The 13,799-nt window shown below is 34.2% G+C and overlaps 1 protein-coding gene across 1 annotated transcript; it reads right to left on the bottom strand.

Moving 5' to 3' along the window:
• Positions 1-537: 537 nt before the first annotated feature.
• On the bottom strand, positions 538-9,854 carry LOC110113645 (ubiquinone biosynthesis protein COQ9, mitochondrial). The gene is made up of 6 exons (XM_020846304.2): positions 9,344-9,854; positions 9,154-9,261; positions 4,821-4,982; positions 4,574-4,745; positions 983-1,056; positions 538-906 (listed from the first exon to the last, which is right to left on the bottom strand). Exons 1-6 carry the CDS (start codon positions 9,614-9,616, stop codon positions 826-828), a joined length of 870 nt encoding a protein of 289 aa, XP_020701963.1. The 5' UTR covers positions 9,617-9,854; the 3' UTR covers positions 538-825.
• Between the last annotated feature and the right edge of the window lie 3,945 nt (positions 9,855-13,799).

Genomic DNA, 13,799 nt, shown 5'->3' with positions numbered 1-13,799 from the left:
CTAGAAAACACAGGTGATATTCAGCGAACCATTATAAATCTTGTGTTGTATAATATCCCATCTTCCTTCATTATCTTCTTTATTGGCGCATGCATCACTCGTGAGCAATCTTATAATAAGCTGAATCACATGTGACTTATTCCTCTCTCAAAACCTAATGATCACATTTATTCAATACCATGAGCTTAATATCACATATCGTAATAAGAAATAGCTCTTGGCTACATTTGTATCAAGAAATCTTGTTACAACTTTCTTCCTTATTAACACCAATCATTTTTCGATTATGTCCGGGAAAAAACATCATCTCAAATTCAACAATACAATTTGAAACTTCCATCATCTCTTTTGCAAAAGTAAAGTTACACTCCCAAAACAAAATAACATAAGAAATGAGATTGAGCATTACTATACTTACAATAAACAATTAACACTCCCAAATAAAATTGTATATAATCATCTTCTCATTTTAACTGATCCGTCTATGCAAAACCGAGTTTAATATATGTGTTTGAATTTATTTGATGGGGTGAGAAAGGCCGCATAAAATTCAATTGATTGAACACTGAATCCCATTCACACAAAGTTACAAGACATTTAAATCTTCCAGCAAGTATAAAAAAGAATGTATGAAGAAACTCTTTTAAGTAAAGAAAAGACTAGGTATGAGCAAGTATAATATTATATTAGCCAAAATCATAGAAGAACAAAAACTACAGAGCAACGGATAATTATTTACATATTACAAGGCTTCACCTTTTGAGCAATTTGTATTTTATTCCCAATTAAGAAGAAAGTGCTCCAGAACAAGAATTTAAGCCCCCTTCAGCCTTGGAACACCCTCTTCATAAATCCCTGTATCGAGCTACCCATGCTGGTCCCAATAGCCTCGGCTAAATAAGCAGCCTATAAACGAGTTCGTAGTCAGCTTCAAAGTCAGTTATTAAGGAGAAGAGGAAGACAAAACTTGGATTCGTAATACCTCCTGAACACTCTTCTGAAGTTCAAAAGCATCCTTTATTCGGTGCTCCAAGAAATTCCAAGTACTCTGATATTCTGTCAAGGAAATTTTATGGAGTTCATGAGTCTGATTACATGTGACAATAGTTTGAAATGTTCCGCTTTCTTTTTTTTACAGAAGAAAATTCAAACCAAATGATCAGCCATAGAAAAATGACTAGTTTCACCCAAGGATTTGAATGTTGACTCTCTCTCTCATATAAGCAAAATTGTTTTTGTTAGACATGAAATGAAAATTTAAAAAAATCAACGGATGTTTGAAGGGCAATAGAGTCCACAAAAGAAAAAAAAAAGTGGATGAAACATAAATGTAAGGAAACGATGAAAACAATAAAAGTGGGTAGATGATGAAGTAAACCAAAATCAAATTTCTGCTTAGAAGGATAACATCTGTCACAATACTTAGATAAAGATCGAGTATGTCTTATATTTTTAAGATTATGCATGTTTGTACCCCTACCACACTATATGTTATGAGAGGAAAAAAGAGTTTTGGAGTCGATCATTATCCTCTGATCTAGCAAGGTTAGAAACAGTAGCATAAACAGGCTTGGGGGTAGCATCATGCATCTAAAGGGCTGAGATTTTTAATGTCTGAAGGGGGGAAATGATAAACAACTCTTTTCCTATGAGTGAGACTAGGAGGAACAGCCATCGTAATTTGATTAGTGTTGTCCTTCAAAAGGAAGAGAAATATCTGATACTTGATTCATGAAGACGATATGCTTGTAGGTAATTTTTTTTAAAAAAGCCTCCATGAGTTTCTTCTTTCTCCCGCTTCTCTTTTTCATTATTACTCCTATATTTTAAAACTATAATGGCCTGACTTATTCCCTTTCATGCCAAAGCCATGATATGCCACAATTTTGCACGCCTTAGGCACACAAATCAATGCACACGCAAGTTCCAATTCGTGGATTTTTAAGAAGGCCAATGTTCAAATTTTGGCCAAAAACTATTTAAAATAATAAATAATCCAAATACATTTTTCAATCAAATGTTATAATAAAAATAAAAAAGTTATTCTTATCCTAATAGAACTCTGATTTTAAATTTTAGCTAATGCTACCAAATTTTTTAGTCAATAAAACCTAGCAAATCTCCCCCTAAATGCAATAATTTCCCAATAATTTGGACCCCCTCTATGACTCGAGAAATTATTCTGTGCGGAGACCGGACGGCGAGAACTGTCCGGATTTGTTGCCCTTTTACAAATACTCAACAAAAAGGCAGCAAATATGCATTCATAATTGCATTTTTGCTACCCTTTTATTGAGTATTTGTAAAAGCACAGTAAAAGAGCAGCAAATATTCAATTAGTATGATATTTGTTGTGCTTTAGATGGTCTTTTGCTGTATATTTGCAAAAGGGCGGCAAAAGTGAAATTATGAATGCATATTTGCTGCCCTTTTGTTGAGTTTTACAAAAGCACGGCAAAAGGCAGCTAAAACATAGCAAATTCGGACAGTTCTCATTGTCCGGTATCCGATTCTCTCCGTCTGGTCTCTGCACTGAATAATTTCTCCTATGACTTCCCTCTAAGTTGAGCATTCTAAACTCCTAAAGTCTTGAAGAATTGAATACCATACAACCTAAATAAATCAAGCTACACATAAACTAACACTCCAAAGCATGATTGTTGCACACCAAAATGGATCCACTTAAAATGAGATTGCACCCATCTAGGGGTGTAAGTAAGCCGAGCCAGCTCCAGTTCGACTCATTAACGACCTCACGAGTTGAGCTTATTGAGCCACGAGTTTGAGCTTGAGCCTATGCTCGAGCTTGTATATTAAACAAACTCACCTAGTTTAGCTCAAAAGCTTGTTGAGCTGCTCAATTAACTTAAAATATATTTTTAAAACTACTTTCAATTAGCATTATAAAAAATAATTTAACATTTTTAAATTAATTCTATATTAAAAAATAAAATTTCTAAAAAAATTTAAATTAAAAATTAAGAAATCGAGCTCAACAACGAGTCAAGATTGAACTTTCCAAACGAGCTCAAATAATCGAGCCAAGCTCGAGCCTATAAATTTTTTAACGAGTCTTCAACTCGAGCTCAATAATAATTAAACAAACTTAGCTCAATTAAATAGATATTCAACTCGACTCGTTTACACCCATCACTATATCTTTGAAAACCAGAAGTGTTTCTTGCTCTCCTCACTCAAAATGCTACAATGATACAGCCAACATTGGGACATATTTTAAAACATAAGATTGAAGCACCAAGTCAGCTCAAAAATAATCTCCCATAACATGTGTATCCTTTTATTCTAGAACTTTTATCAAAGCCAAAAAGCATGCCTCCAAGAATCACGGTGCTCCATCATACATAACAAACAGAGCGAAGTCCATGCAAAGTTTACACCCTGCAACACATAGAGCCTAACTGTTTTTTTCATCCTGATAAACAAAACACTTTCGTAAACTTTAAGGACCATTACATATCCAAAGAATTTGTATCTTGTATCACTAAAAGCACTCAAAGATCAAGATTATTCTTAAGATTTGGTACATGTCTGATTATAGTCAATTCCTGCTCACACAATCATATGCTCTCATCTTCACAATGCCAAAAATAAATGTCGTGTACATTGAATTATCTCATGTAAACATGGCCACCAAAACATAACTCTCTGAAAAATATCTCTTTATTAGTACACATGATATAAGCAAGCTAAATTTACAATCCATTATTATTTGCATCTATCTCCATCAATCGCCAAAAGAGTAGCACTTATATCAAAACTAGGCAAATATTTAATAACACCAACATATGTTGACTTATCATTTTTATGTTTGTAATCCACATGCTACTCCTTCCTTTTCAAAATATAGCAATCCTTCTTAATGCATCAATTCTTCCTGCAATAGACAATTTCTGTGCAGCTATCACAAGACTTCTTCCATACATAAGTTTGAATCAGATAACCATCATCAAGACGGGTACTGATGGGGAAGAGGAAAAAAGGGTATGGGCTGTGTGTTGGGATGAGGGGTGGATGGGTAAGGATTGGAGACAAGGTCAAAGATGAATGGTGTGGAAAATCTATAGTTGAAAAGAAAAAAAACAAATAAAATGACTATCTATCTACGGTCAACATCATCATTACGTTAGTAACCTTACCGAACTACTTCATCTTAGCTTTATGAAGCTCATTCTCCATTTATTTATGTTTGATGAAATACAATATCTTAACTCTATTTTGCATAAATCTTTTTGTAAAACTTATAACATATTACCTTTGGTCCATCCCTTTCATACTTAATACCCTTCACAATAATTTTCACTAACCACCTTTACTATTTCCATGATATAAGGTAAAAATGGATATGGAAAATTGATGATACTCACGGAGTATCAATGCTATGATTAGCTCCATATATTTTCTCTAGACATTAACTCTTAAAAGGCTAGAACTGGCACAAAATATTTATAAAGAGCTTTAGGAGCCAGATAAAAGAAAATAAAACACTTATTGAAGAAAGTAAAATGACAACATGGAAGAAAATATCCACAAATTATACAAGGAAAAAAAAAACCTGGAGAGTCATCAGTGATCATGTACACTTCACTTGTCGAGTATATGCCTCCAAGTACTGTCCGCTTCACATACCAATCAATGTCTGAACCCTTGTCTCCAGCAGCATGCCAAATCTCATCAACTAGAGCAGTTCGCTGCTTCAGGCTTGTTGTGAGATTCATCGGTTGTGCCTATCACTGGAAGTATTAGTATGATCGATAAGGCATTTCACGATGAAGTGAAGAAATTAGCTAAAACTTAAAAACCTGAATGCTCAATGCCTGGGGCCACTTTGATATATAAGGCACTTGCATTTCCAACCTGATACGAATAAGCTTTACAAGGCGGTCACTGAGTATTAATTCATTCAATACTTCCCCTGAATCAATACGGTCAATAAGCTTCTGCAGGCAATCATCCATGAAAAACTGGAAACGCCAGAAATACAACATATAAGAAAAAATTTCAGAGAATATTTAGCCATGTAGGATATAGTTCAAGACAGGAATTAAAAGGTCACAAAAAAAGAAATTTAGACTATACATCACGCTGATGAGGTTTTAACAGTAGATCTGCCTTTATCTTTAAGATAACTAAGGTTGTGCGCCCAAAATATATTGTTTCGCTTCATGACAAACCACATAAATTGGACAAACACACAAGTTGACTTTCGTGGACAATTTGACCAGGAATTCCTTTAACCTCCACTGAAGTAAACCTCTTCGCTTAATTGAGGTTGGAAATCTAAAAAATACATGTTCATCCATAGTTGTAGCAGTACTACAGGCCTAAAAAACACATAAAACATAGCATATAGAATTCGAGGGACGAACTCCAGCTTCTCCCTGGATGTTACCAGATAGGTGAAGGAGAGGAATAACAAAATCAATCTAGGAAAATGAAAAACAAACCAAAAACAAGAATAAATGACACAAGCTTGCAAACTACTGAGGAATTAGAATGTCATCATCCACTGAGTAGAAACAACACACATAACTAGCACCCATGTCTCGCAGCAAAAGAAGATTGATGTTATTTAAGACTGCCAGAAACTTAGCTGGTGATATCACGGGAGCTGGCATACTGGAGTTAACAACCTTTCACATTTAAATTCAACACTGCCATGGATAAGATATTCATTTAGAATTTTTGTAACTGTCTTTACATCTTGACAAACACTTGTTTAATGCCAGTTCATGTAGGGAGACTCAGAATATAGGGCAAATCTACAATGAGATACACAAAGAAACAAGCCAAAACTTGCAATTCGTGGTTTCCCAACTTGAACTTTGGCAATTATTAGTCTCCTTTGATGCAAAATCAAAAAACACACATAATTGACTTCAAATAATGATAAAAAATTCAACAACAATATGATATTCCATAAGAAATCTGAGAACAAATATTCAAGGTGAATAAGATTCTCGCCATGAAAACATAATAAATATGTAAAAGATTTATCCAAATCTCAATCACACACACAAACCAATCACAAAAAATTTTAGATAAGAAAATAAGACGAGAAATCACTAATTTGAAAACCCAAGCCTCACACGAATAAATGGAGAAACAACCCCCCATAAGTTATCAACAAGCCTTGCAAAGTGGTCAAAAACCCATTTACCAATACAGACAAGTTTGAGGGGAAATCTGAATTTTATTAGACCATAAACTGCACTTTACATGTATAATGACCTATTTATAACAAAAAAAAAAAAAAAAACTGAAAATAATAACTTATCAAAGTCCTCAATCATCTTACGTAATATTGCAAGATTCAATTCAGCTAATTTGAATCCCACCAGGAACAACAATTTTATAACATTAGTTTAAGCAAAACAGAAAATCTCCGCATAGAAGATTCCATCAACAATTCCAACAACTTCTGCTTTCCAGCTAGAGTTCAATACCAATAAAGGAACAAAACAGTTTAATACAGTGAAAAAGAGGAAATCGAGTAGTCCAACAAAGCTGCAATACCAAATACGCAAATCAAAAAACAAGGAATGACAAATAGCTATAAAAAATTGATGCAAGGAGATATAAACTAATTGTACCACTGTAAGGAAGAAACTCAGCACGACCCAGCGATAACCACAATAACCAACTTAGTGAATTGCAAATCAGTGGAAGAACAAAACAAAGGATTTATCATAAGCTGAAAAAGAGACCTTGAAGCATATGAGCAGTAAACTATCATTATTGGTATGTTACAACAACAACAACAACAACATCAAGCCTTTATCCCACTACGTGGGGTCGGCTACATGAATCCTTTTTCTCCAAAAAATGGAGAAAAAGGATTCATGTAGCCGACCCCACATAGTGGGGTAAAGGCTTGATGTTGTTGTTGTTGTTGTTGTTGTTGTAACATACCAATAATGATAGTTTACTGCTCATATGTTACAACAAATAAAAAAAATTAAAAACAACCGTTGATAAAAGGGTAATTAAATTAATGTTAATGCAAACGAATTGCATATTCAATGAATAAAGGCTTTCAGATTTGCACCATTTTGTCTAGCTTACAAAACATCATCACCAAAAAAATGAATATTTGATATTTTTCATATAAATCAGAGTAAATTTCTTGGTTCTTGAAGAGGCAACTCATGAATCATCACAAATAAGTTTGTCATCCCAAAGCATAAAATACTCCTGAGATCTACCACAAGTAATTGACACCATCCCTAAATGAGAGATAGCTTTTGGAAAAAGAGTAAATCCATCTGGTTAGGTGCCAGATGTGAATTTATAAGGAGATGGAAAGAGAGAACAATCAACAACACTGATAATAAATTTCATGAAATAAAGTCAAATAAAATATATTGACGTCTGAAATAATTCTAAAACTTCACAAATTTTCATTTTTTAAGCATTTTTTTCCAATATATCGCATGTGGCTTAATATAACATCATCATTATCATCATTACTGTAGCTAGTTTCTTAAAGACCATTGTAAGAAGCTTTTTAGAATTCAGACGTACCATTATCCTATCATATAGTTTAAATTTCATGTCCAATATTCACATCAACAATAGAATTATATTCGTCATGGTTAATAGTTAATTATTTGTACATATTCAAATAAAAAAATACATAAACAATGCAAATGATATGAAGCAAATGATGAAAATATAAGAATGCATTATAAGATGTACTATGTAGTACCTATAGCAAAGACAAGATGACAATAAAAATTAAGAACATGCAAACTACAAAAAATATGAAATGCCTACAAAGGAGATCGCCTTAAATAAAGTTAACCAAATGGCTTAAATATCATTGAGTGTTGATTTATGCACATTTAGATTCTCCTAGATGGATGAGAAGTTTTATTTCATGTTTTTTTTTGGGTAGTAAAAAATTGATTATAATACTAATAAAATTTAACTTATTCTCCATAAGTCTCCTACAAGTTTGGAGATCAAGGTACCAAGGGTAGAAAATAAAAATTAATTTCAGTTTGATTGTACAAATAACTTCATGAGAATTTTCATCATGCGTTAAATCAACTTGTTTAATGGATTCATCATCTTTAGTAGGCATGAGTTGTTCACTTTCACTTTTTTTTCTTTTTTTTTTTTGTTAGCTTTCACATTTAAATTCACTTAATCAATTGGCTTACTTGACTCATCAACTATAGCAGGCATAGTTCGTTTAGCTTCATGTTCAGGAATATGATAGGAAGTGGATGCAATTTCCTCGAAATCAGATAACAACGATAAGAAATTAGGAACAAAACACACCAAAATTATTTTTATTACAAGATATATAAAAGAAAATAGGAAGATACAATTGGATCTTCAATTGGAGAGGAAGATCCGGCTCTATCATGCCAACGCATGAAATAAATGGAAAAATAAGAATGCCACGGCTCACAGTGATAATTATTCTGTAAGTAGTTGTTTGGTATCTTATTAAACAAAACTTAAATCCAACCATGAAAATTTGTTGTCACTTTAAATCCCATATTTTGATAAATCTCTTTGCAGCCTCGTTATTGGTAGAACTCAATATTTTTAAAACCACATCATTCATAGAATTTAACACATTTCACAATTTATCTTACAAATCCTAAATCCTGAAATAAAAAATAAAACAATATATCAAGAGGTAGCAGATTTAACAATCGCCATGTCAACCTGTTTTTTAGGTTTTAATCCCTTCAATATTTACTAAATCTGGATTTACAGCATTTAATCCAATTTGAGCTAAATCCTACTTGTAGCCAGACAGCACCTAAAAATAAATCATTTTGGTGCTCATGTAATCAACCATCAATCTCCAACAAGGATGTACATTAGTGCATCACCAGCATCCCATTCAAGTAATTAGAGGGTGGGATGAGCAAGATATCAGGACGATAGATATAAAAGCTGCCACCGATTCAGCCTCACAAAGGCCTAGACGTACCAGAATACGAAAGAGATAGCACCAGCAGCACAACTAGTTCACAAGATAGTGAAGATACTTGACTAAATTTAAAGTTTAAACGTGCTTGTGAGGGCTTTTTCCCCCTTTAGAAAACGTGCTGCTGATAACAGTAAGTAAAAATTAAAAAAAAAATTAATTTAAAAAAAAAAACACATTTTCACCTCGACGAGCGCTGCCTCCTTGCGAGGGAAAGAGCCCACAATGGACGGAGAGACGCCGATATCTCTCGCCCCCGAAATCAAAGCCGAATAGCTCCATCCCAGTCTTGGCTATTCGCGAAACCATACAGACAATCCATTCAACCGATAACCTACCAAATCAGGACATAAATCAGAAGAGAAACGAACTTACAACGTGAGAGAGTGCAGCACGGAGAACCCTCGCCTGCTCGTCTTCGTAGCTACTCCCTACTTTCGTTCTGTAGCTCCGTTCTTTATGGGTTGCCCCTTCATCTTCTCCTCCTCTTATGGTTTCTTGATTTGGCTGCTGTTGATGGCTGAAGGGGTTTTGGGGAGAGGGCGGAATGGTAGAAGCATCGGTGGAGAGGCGGAGAAAAGGCGTGAAGACGCCGCGACGTGAACCGGTGCTGTGCTGAATAAAACGATATGCCGCTGATCGGATCATTTCAAATTATGGGGTGACGGGAAAAAGAGAGAGACACACAGAAGAGCAGAATCCTTTCAGAATGTGAGAAGAAGTGTTGGGGCAGCGCCGAGAGTGAGACAAGGAATGCAGGGGAGCGGGCTTTTCCGCCGCGCGGGGGACTGAGAATGGCTTGTATTTTGTGGATCAGATCTGGCTTCCACAACCAGTACTGCGATCGGGAGCAACTTAAAGGGTTTGTTTGGTTTGAAGCGAGAAGGGTTTAAAGTATCATAATGTAAGGTTGTGTTGGGAAGGAATATAAAGTAAAATCTTGAAGTATATGATCTAGTTTAATTTTAGGTATTTAAAATTTATTATATTTGATTGAGTTTTAAATATATTATAAATTAAATATCATTTTGATAGTTGTCTATCACTATTGTCTTCCACCACCTGTCACCATTGTTGTCACTGGCTACAGGCAACATCCACCGCTAGTGTTGGCTGTTGCCGCCACTGTCGTTTCTAGCCATCAATAATTGACCCCTATCATTTAGTTTTATATTATATACATTTTACTATAAATCAAATAAAAAATAATCGCATGCATTTATTTTACACTCATTCAAACAACTTAAAACATTTCAAGTACAATATATTTCTTTTACATTATATTACATTTCTTTTTTTTTATTCTTTTTTTATCAAAATTCAAGCCCCTAGTTCTTGAAATTCCTCATTAAATGGTGGTGGGTGGCATTGATTTTATTTTTGGGGTTTAAACTTAATGTCCATACTAATTTGATTAAATTGCACACTTATGAATTTTAATTAACATTTTTTCTAGATATTTTGGCTACTAATTTACACAATTTTCTCATTGTTTATTCGATTCAATCTTCGTATTAAGTCGTTGATTTATTGGCTTATCGATTTACTAGTTTATTGGCGTCGACTATGCTAGTTTTTATATTGGAGACTATTCTACCATTCACACTGTCCACGTATTTTATTATTTCAACATTGCACATATTCAGGATCATAAGATTGCAATTATTATGAATTGGTTGACAACATGCATACTATTTTTTTTACCGTGCTTTGAGTTTAGTTGTAGGATTTAGTGACCTGGTGGGCTATTTAGCTCATTATAAGTGATTTCAATGATTTCAAATCAAGGTAGGAGATTAATAGTCTGAAATTTATCAGGATTCCCTATGTTTATTGTTATTTTGTTTGTTTCTACTTTATAGTTATTTTCCTGTACTTAGGACTCGATGACTTATGTAATTATTTGTGAGTATTATATATATTTTTTTGTAGCAATGAGTACATATGTATATGATGTTTTGATTGCTATATTAATTTTAGTTGTCATTGTTATATTAAAAGATATAAAAGTAGTCTTAGAGTTGTTATATTAAAAGATAAAAAAAAATAATTAATTCAATTTAGATTTCGAGGCATGATAAGAGTAACTACCCTGAGGGCCCTCAATTCGCCCTAATGTGATGAACTAACCACTTAATTCATCTTCTCGTAAGCCTTAATTCTTTCTATTTTTTTTTTTTTAATGCAATCCAATGTTCAATATAGGCACCATCAACTCCTATACCTTACTTGTCATCAATCATGCCCATTGTTTAGAACTCGCTCATAGATTTGCCCACTCCTATCCAACACTATCAAGCTCGCCCATACTATGAAGCTCGCCTTCGCATATATAGTGTATACTCGACACAACTGAGCTCTACAGTGCCCTGCCTCCCTCAACGAACTAAGAGGCGACACATGTTTATGATAGTCTACGTAGCATTATACTTTTTACTTTATTGGGTATAATATTTTATGAAGCCCTCATATCCTACAAATAAGGGGTGAAATGAGCATTTTAGATCAGGCTCTTATTGTTCTCAGATTTTTTAAAAAACTTGATGAGCTTTTTGAGTACTTTTGTTTTATAGCTTTTCTCTATCATTTCTCATTCTCTTCATTCTCACGCATATTTTAGCTCGCACACTCGAAGAGTCGGCTTGCTAATAAGATTTGGTGTCATATAAATTTTAATCCAACATCAATAGCAGCACTACTTCGAAAATAAAATATAAATAGTTTTCAACCTGTAAGAAGAATTGGGAAGACGTGGTGATGCAGTAGAAGGATTAATGAGGGCTAACGGCAACCCACTTGGTTTAAAGCACTTCCATGCACGTACATAAGGCCTGGGCAAATTATTGAGTCCGGTCAACGGACATGCGGATATCCAATCTGGACACGCCACCTCACCCGGATGCACTGGGCCCCAATATTTTTGAGTGATGTGGCGCGTTTTTATTGGTGTCCGGACAAATCCGGATACCGGACACAATAATTTGCCCAAGGCCTGGGTGCATTACGGCATATTACCTGCTTGCTTGCGTATCCATCTCTCCAGCTCTCCGTTGCTCTCTCTAACACCATCACTCCCTTTACTAGTTAAATTACATCATCCTTGTGTTTCGCTCTCCTTGTTTTTTTTTCCTTTATTATAAGAAAGCTCTAATGGCCACCAAATACTGTTTGCGTAAAGATGCCAGTGTTAATTTGGACTCTGGTGTTTGGTGACCGCAGCTTTTTGTATATATACTAATTTTAAAATAAATTCAACAGTCAAATTTATCACGAACAAAATTCATTCAAAATATTCCGACAACTCTTTCGAATGCATAGCTTTTTGTAGCAACTAGAGAAAGAAAAATAGATTAGTATGAACCATTTAGAAAATCATTCCTTAGTTATATCTCAAATATGAAGTATAATTAGTTATAAGGATAAGGATTTTATGTGATCCACACTTAGGCTTCATTTGGGAAGTCTTTTTTACTGGTTGATTTATAAAGTAATAAGAAAACAATTCTAAATGATGTCTTAATTTATCTATAATAATGTCCAATTTAAGCATTACTGTAAACATAAAATACAATCTCCTTTTCAAGATAGAGATAGAAATATATACATCCTAATTATTTTTTTCCTTTTTTTTAGAATAATTCAACACATAAAACTAAGGCTTCATTTTAGATGACTTTCTTACTGCTTCATAAAGCAGCTTTCTAGTACTAAAATTTTAATTTTTTATTAAAAAATTGCTTTATAAAATAATAAGAGAAACACGCACCCCAAACTAAGTTTAAATAAGGTTTTATAAAACAAAAAATATTGTTGGTGCTTGATTTAGGTTCAATATGAAGTGAATTAAATTAAGGTTGACCTAGAGCATAATACTAACATGGTTGAGAGAGGGAGAGAGAGAGATTCCTTCTCCCATGAAAGGAAGACACCTAACCATTTCACCCTATAAGTCATAAGCAGCAAGAACGAAGAGAGAAGCAGCTAGCTAGCATGCCTAGAACTTATTTATATTGAAATCCTATGGAGACAAAAGAAATATGTGATGTTATTTATTTATGTTAATTTTTGATATATTGACTGATCCTTCAATTGTCAATACGCTAAAAAATTTCTTATGCCATCATCAAAACAGTAAAACAATATATATTACTAGTACTACTTATCGTAACCGTTCTTTCCATTCCTGCCCAGTACTCCTTTACCCTTCAGCCGACGGTTAACCTCGTCCTCAATCTTAGACAACATTTTATCAGCCGTGCACAGGCAATCTTCATCACTACTCTCCGCCTCCATGAGCTGTCGGCGCCGCTGCGTGCTCTTAATTAGCTTGCCGGCGTCGCAGTTGTTACTCGCATGGCCAACGCCTGGGCTGTGGCCGGGCTCTGTGGCCCGCTGATCTTTACTGCCAATCCAAGCCATTATGCGCATAGATCCCTCGATGTGCAAAGCACAAAGAGAAAGGAGTAGAAGAAATAATGCTATGGGGACGAAGGGGCCATTGAACCTGGCCATGTTTGTGTATGGAACCGAGAGAAATGCAAATATGCATGTTTGGGTTGGACTTCTCTACGGTACCTATATATATAGAGAGAGAGTGGAGGTTCTAAATTACTTAAATTGTAAGTCATTTGAAACAAAATGTAAATTTTAATGCAAATAATAATAAATTAGATCATGACTTTGTGGCTTAAAGTAATTATTATGCAATTATTATATAAATATATTATATTTCAGAACATATAAAATTTAAATTCTCTCTTCTGTCTTGCACTTATGATGAAAAAATGTGTTAGAAATTAGCAGATTTATTAGATGGCTCTCTCAGCTACTG

Source organism: Dendrobium catenatum, unplaced genomic scaffold (assembly GCF_001605985.2).
Source record: "Dendrobium catenatum unplaced genomic scaffold, ASM160598v2 fragScaff_scaffold_847, whole genome shotgun sequence".
NCBI lineage: Eukaryota > Viridiplantae > Streptophyta > Magnoliopsida > Asparagales > Orchidaceae > Dendrobium > Dendrobium catenatum.
This window is presented reverse-complemented; position numbering and strand designations above follow the sequence as displayed.

What these genes read in the sequence shown, in the direction of transcription:
- LOC110113645 (XM_020846304.2), bottom strand. Translation starts at nt 9,616, where the DNA reads ATGATCCGATCAGCGGCATATCGTTTTATTCAGCACAGCACCGGTTCA. An exon ending in CCCAGGCATTGAGCATTCAG is followed by an intron (nt 4,746 to 4,820) that starts GTTTTTAAGTTT and finishes TTCCAGTGATAG; the next exon opens with GCACAACCGATGAATCTCAC. An exon ending in TTCAGAAGAGTGTTCAGGAG is followed by an intron (nt 907 to 982) that starts GTATTACGAATC and finishes ACTCGTTTATAG; the next exon opens with GCTGCTTATTTAGCCGAGGC.